The sequence below is a fragment of the Trachymyrmex septentrionalis genome, unplaced genomic scaffold, assembly GCF_001594115.1.
Source record: "Trachymyrmex septentrionalis isolate Tsep2-gDNA-1 unplaced genomic scaffold, Tsep1.0 scaffold83, whole genome shotgun sequence".
Lineage (NCBI taxonomy): Eukaryota > Metazoa > Arthropoda > Insecta > Hymenoptera > Formicidae > Trachymyrmex > Trachymyrmex septentrionalis.
This window is the reverse complement of record NW_017306018.1, coordinates 1,546,015-1,552,105: the sequence shown is the minus strand read 5'-3', so window position 1 is coordinate 1,552,105 and position 6,091 is coordinate 1,546,015. Positions and strand designations below refer to the sequence as shown.

The 6,091-nt window shown below is 36.3% G+C and overlaps 2 protein-coding genes across 3 annotated transcripts in view; one reads left to right on the top strand and one right to left on the bottom strand.

The window, feature by feature from the left end:
- The window catches only part of LOC108755011 (iron-sulfur cluster co-chaperone protein HscB, mitochondrial), a 1,740-nt gene extending 974 nt beyond the window's left edge, over nt 1-766 (bottom strand). Inside the window, exons 1-3 of the mRNA XM_018497715.1 lie at nt 628-766; nt 293-364; nt 14-157 (exon numbers count right to left, since the gene is read on the bottom strand). Coding sequence (XP_018353217.1) covers nt 14-138 — 125 coding nt within the window. The 5' untranslated portion in view covers nt 139-157; nt 293-364; nt 628-766. The remainder of the gene's footprint in view (nt 1-13; nt 158-292; nt 365-627) is intronic.
- Nucleotides 767-1,891: 1,125 nt separating this feature from the next.
- Nucleotides 1,892-5,208, top strand: LOC108755004 (protein BTG3-like). 2 transcript variants are annotated; one of them, XM_018497705.1, is made up of 3 exons: nt 1,892-2,002; nt 3,180-3,895; nt 4,781-5,208. In XM_018497705.1, the coding sequence occupies exons 2-3, from the start codon at nt 3,443-3,445 to the stop codon at nt 5,138-5,140; spliced, it is 813 nt and encodes a 270-aa protein (XP_018353207.1). In that variant the 5' UTR covers nt 1,892-2,002; nt 3,180-3,442; the 3' UTR covers nt 5,141-5,208. The 2 variants fall into 2 exon arrangements, with proteins under 2 accessions (XP_018353207.1, XP_018353208.1); XM_018497706.1 differs by lacking the exon at nt 1,892-2,002 and adding an exon at nt 2,588-2,606.
- The last annotated feature ends 883 nt before the right edge of the window (nt 5,209-6,091 follow it).

The following is a 6,091-nucleotide window of genomic DNA, read 5'->3' as shown; positions in this document are numbered from 1 at the left end:
GCAGAATCTCAAGGATCTCAAAGGAATGGTAGAATGAATTGTTGTCCTCGATGGTGCATGATGTGAATACAGTTTACATTTCTGTTTAACTGGACTCACCGCCACTGTGGATTTTCTAATGACTCTTACCAAAAACATTTTAGGATGATTTTATAATCTAAAAAAGATAAATAATTTTTACAAAAGGATAACACAATGATAAAAATGTATCTTATGCTATTACTTGGAAAAACAAATTGCTGTTTTATTATTTTAAACAAAAAAAGATAATTATTTAGAATACGCACTGCACCTTCGATTTTCATGTAAATTAGGCTCATTCGACGTATTTTTGCTCGAAGCGGAAGAATCTGTAACGCTGATTCTACAATGAGTCGGTAGTTGATAGTCCTAAGTCTTATCAATGAAGTTGACCAATAGCCAACTTGTACGACTAAGGCTGATTGGCCAACTTCTCCAATTAAGACTAAGACTTCTGACTACCGACTCATTGTAGAATCAGCATAAGACAAAACGTTAGGTTGGTCCCATGAACCGAGATATTAAGCGTTATTCTACAATGAGTCGGTAGTTGATAGTTCTAAGTCTTATCAGTGAAGTTGATCAATAGCCAACTTGCACAATTACAAGGACATTAATTGGTCAACTTCATCAATTGAGACTAAGACTTCCGACTACAGACTCATTGTAGAATCAGCATTAAAGTTTTTTTTTTTTAATAAAGAGTGTCCCTCGGGTAAGAGAAAGAAAAAAATCGCGAACATAAAAGTTGACGACTATCTAGGTTAGAAAATCCGTCATACTGAGATGCAGCACTATGTACGAACACTACGGCCTAAATTTGAAGCAAGTAGTACTGTTGTAAATATAACAAAGTTGTAAACATAATATAAAAATAATAATAAAGGGTAAGAAAGCAGTTCTTTAGATCAATTCTTTCTCTTAGAATATAATTCTTTTTAGAAACATAAAAATTATATAAGAAGGTAATTTGTGTTTGTAAAACACAGAATATGATTGTAAATGAGTGATTATGAATCGTGATATTAAAAACAATTAACTTTTTATATATGAATTGAAATTTAGATCTAACATTTTTAAAATAGAGAATTTGTTTTTAAAGCACAAAATTGTATTCTAAAGAACTGCTATTTAATCCTTTACTATTATTTTTCTATTGTATTTCTTTTGTCATGTATCTTTTTTTTGCTATGTTCACAATTAATAGTGCACTTTACTTGTTTCAAATTTAGTCAAGCAGCGGAGCAACAACCAATCAGCGATAATTTTTACCCCGAATTCTCATACAGGGTACGATCAACGCGATACTGCAAACGCTTTTTAATTGGTCAGTTTGTAAAACTTTTCTTTCTCCTAATTGGTCCATCAAATGGTTCAATGTATTTGTAGCGAGACTTTGACCACAGCCACAGACAACAGCGCTTTGGCACAAAACCGGTTGTGATGGTAAAATTTACTTCCATCAAAATTTATTTTCATCACCCATTCGTTTTTTACCAATCAACGTTTGGTATCAAAGCTCTGTTGCCTGTATGAGGATCCGGGCTAAAAATACACTGCCCTTATCGCCCAGCTGATTGGTTGCTGTTTCCGCTGCTTGACGCTTGCATGTGAATGCACCTTTAGATCACCCAATCAAATGCCTAATTCACACTGAACGCAGCAAGCGTCAAGCAGCAGAGCAGTAATCAACCAGCAAGGCGATATTGTTTACGCCACTGTAAATATCGCCTCATTGATTGGTTGCTGCATCCAGTGTGAATTAGGCAAAATATTTTGCTACGCAGCGTGCCGCACATGAAAAGTCAGCTTTATTTGGGAACAAGTAGTTACGAGGGACGAACGTCTACGTCGGGAGCATGTTCTATGATCACGGGTGCAACGTAACACGTGTTAGGTTGAGTACGTTTACTTGTAGAAAGAGAGAAGACGTAGTGACTGTGGTTCCGCTGGCAACACGAGTCTTCGTCATCGCCGACCCGTAAGATCAGTTTAACGTTATCAATCACGATATCGGATTCATACTGCGATGCAGGATTCCGTGTCGCCGTCTCGCGCACGGCGTTTCAGCAATCGAGTGTATATTTATGAGGCGCGATCTGCCTACGGCGACTAAATGCACACGTCGCATGCATTTTGGTAAACGGCAACTATCTGACATGAGGACGGTAACGATCTGCCTACGGTGACCTGGTCGCAAGTCGTGCCGCCTCGCGATGTCGCCGGAGAACGTATCGTCCGATTGGCGACGCAAGCCGTTCCGTGTTCTCGGAATCTCCCTAACCTGCCTAGCCGTTGTAACTGCATAACCTGACTCGCGTACATAACATATTGCGCCCCCGATTCTCCGTGCTGGCGCGATCGGCCGTGCGGATGACGCAACGATGTCCTCGATCGCGGCATCGGTTGCGTCGATATCTGCCCGATCGGACACGTGGCTGCGCGTCGTGTCGAAAGTATCATGCCGAGACGCAAACCGTATCTTGGACCGCGGCTTGTTTTCGTTGCGTTGGAAAGTGGAGCATGCCTCGTGCTCCGGTTCCACGTGCTAATGTAGAGCATTACCAGATGGGTCGGCTTGGAAGGTGGAATTTGCTTTCCAATTGAGAACGTTGAATTATATTTATTGTTTCTTTCCATTTACATCAAATCTCAGATAATACTTATTTCTGATGTCGTAACTCAGTTGAATGCACATTCCTTTTCATTCTAACAAAGTAAGATTCGACTGAGTTTTTATTTATAATCTATACAAGCCTGAATCTTTCGTTATCTTACATTAAAAGTTTATAAACTTGTATAGTATGTGTTATGCGATAACCTTGTCACTAAAATAAATAGTGACGTCATTATCTGTAAAATACTATGATTTATTTATAATACTACAAAATATATAATTTAAAATTCAGTATCATTTGTGTAAAAATGGAAAGTAATTTATATCGTCACGTTTGTATTTACTGCTACGAAAGCTAAAGTTGATGGGAAGTGAGCTTATCTATATGTCATATCTCTTTTTACTGTGGAGTAAGAAATCTCTGATCTACATTGGATTCTACATTCCAGTCTGATAAGCCAACTCGAAAAATCTTGAGGCAAAGTATTGAGATGCATTATACAACTGGTTAATATTTTCTTTTTTTTCTGTTTGTGCATAGATTGTAGCAGCATTAGCAGAATACACGGATTACGTAATATACATAAAATTGTACTGCGACAAAAGTTGTGCAGCCAAGATCCCAACCATTCACGCCCGAAACATAGATCTTGAGAAATTCAAGCATTGCAACGGTGCAGAAGGGCTCTATGTGCTCCACCGTGACTTGGGCGAATGGTACTTTAGTTTCCAAGAGCTTGCTACTGTGGTATCGCGAGAGGTCCGTCCAGGTGGCCTGTAATCCGGGTGTGCAACAGCGACAAAATGCTCAACGAGATCAAGGCGGCGGTACTGTTCTTAGTAAATCTGATCGAAAAAAGCGAAAAATTTAGTCCCGATCAATTGGAATGCTTCAAACGGCACCTGGTCGAACTGCTGACGGAACGCTTCAAAAATCACTGGTTTCCCGATAAACCGTTTAAAGGCCAGGGCTACCGTTGCATTCGCGTTAATGGCCACAATCGTCGGGACGCAACCCTGGAAAGTGCCGCAAACGCGGCTGGTGTCAAGTATGAGGATCTGGCATTGCCGGTGGAATTGACGCTGTGGGTTGATCCCAACGAAGTCTGCTGTCGATTTGGCGAGAGCAAAGGATCGTACTGTACGCTGGCATCATTCGATGATAAAGAAAACACCGTACCCATTTTTCAAGCCGAGCATAATGAGAACATAGAGAACGAGAATGAGCCAGCCCACGTGGGGTCTATCAAGATACAGGTGAGTATTGATACATTAAAAGATTGAATTTACAATATTTATGCGGCAAATATAAATCTAAATTTAATAGAGCAAACGAAAGCATTTTTATAAATGTGTATTCAGAAAAACTTATTGTCTCAGAAATATTTAGTTTCATTAATTTTTAAATTATCTTATTCCTTGTTTGTTACATATTTTTTCAATCGTGCAAAATGTTTGAAAAATAGATAATTTATAAAACATTCGTCCAATCTACTTATTATAAATTGATGTGCCAAATAGGTTGCATCAAATTATCGATTTACAAAACAAATTGAAGAATTGAAATTATTAGTTTTTGAAATAATTACACTGCTTTACAAATTTTGAATAATTTTTAATATCAAGAAAGAAAATAATTTTTTAAACGTATTTTAGGATGCTGAGTTTGAATCTGTCTCCAGAAAACTTATATCAGGTCGAATTTTTAAGATATAGCATGTCATTTTTAAGATGTAATGTATCAATTTTTAAACTATAGCATTTCTTTACGAATAATTTGAGTGCGACAAGTGATGAGCAAGGCAAGTGAAATCAATCCAAAGTCATATAGAAAACGAAAATTAAACGTTTAGTTCTTCTGATTTGTCTTTTGATTTTAATAAAACTTTACTATATTGGAAAAATTATCTTTTGTATCTCAGAAACCTGATCCAATGGAAATATTTCGATGGCAGATTTGGGTTCGGAATCGGAAATTATCCTAAAAATAGTCTATGTGTTCTTACATAAACCATACTAGTGTTATTAATTATATTTGCTATTTATCATTCTGTTCTTCATTGTTTTTTATGTCCAATTTAACTCTATATTTGATAATATCTCTAAAATATATAAAATAATTTCGATGTATTATAATTTCAGAAATCCCCTCTAACCGCAAGTACAGAACAACAACAATCGAAATCAAAACCATTAAGCATCGCTAATCAAAATCAACAGCATAGCAATAACGGCACAGGTAAGAGGCGCAACTTGAACAGTCCTAGGTTGCATCTGAACAGAAATCGTTCGTGGTTTGGAATCCATAACTTCAGTATGGGGGGTTACGGCTCTCATCCAATGAACCAGCCATGGTACAATATAATGCCCCCGCATTTTCTCGGTGGCCCTTCTCCGCCACCCTTTATGGGACACCGAGGGAACAAGTGGGTACATCAACCTTCTTATCCCGCAGGACCCGCCCGTTTCCATTGGTCTCCCAAAGCTGCTCTTAAGGTATAAAGAGAATCGTTTTAAGAAAATAGTTAAGAAACCTGTTTCTTCTTTGGAAAAAAAAATAGAAAATTTGAAAGACATGTAATTGCTTGCTTTTCAGAAAATATTATTGAATTCATCATTAAAAAAGTATTTAAATTAAAATGTATTTATGATGACATTTATGCAGGTAGAGAATGTAAATGTAAATTTTTTTATTGGGAACAGGTTTATTAACGCATTTCAGTGACGAAAATTATCCATCCTGTAATTACAAATGACCTTGTTCGAACTAAGGCTTACGATTTTTTATGAGAGGTATTGCATTATTATATGTTACATATATATAATAAAAATTGGAGTAAATGTTTAACTCCGGATGCAAGGTTGCTTGTAAAAAGGTAGATTAGTGCACTATAACAATTCAAATAGAATAGTAAATGACGCAATATATGCGTGAAATGGAAATAGATGTCATATCATGACAAGTTATTTCTCCGATCAATTTTTGAAATAACTTAAACTTTATTCGAAATACACGCGTGATAATGTATCAAAGAATTAAGAATTGAGAAAATTTGTTTATCTAATCATCGCAAATTGATGTATATTTGCTTTGTTACATCTGTTTTGTTACATTTGTTGTTGTCAAATGCGTTATTGAATCTGTATAATTGAATTGGCAACGCCATTTGTTTAAGCATTAATAGTTTATAATAGGGCAGAATGGGAATGATTTTGAAAGTTTTGAAACTTGATATAATTATTTTATAGTATAAAATAAGGTATAAGCTTATTATTTTAGGTCTGTTCTTTATCGATAACTCCCTGAACTGGTATACATCGGTACAATAAGTTAAAGTGTAATAAATATAGTTTGTTTCATTTCAATTATTGCATCGTGAGCATCACCAATTCAGAGTTTTTCGATAAAGAATATAGACTTTTTGCCACGTTGCATACGATGATATATTCATG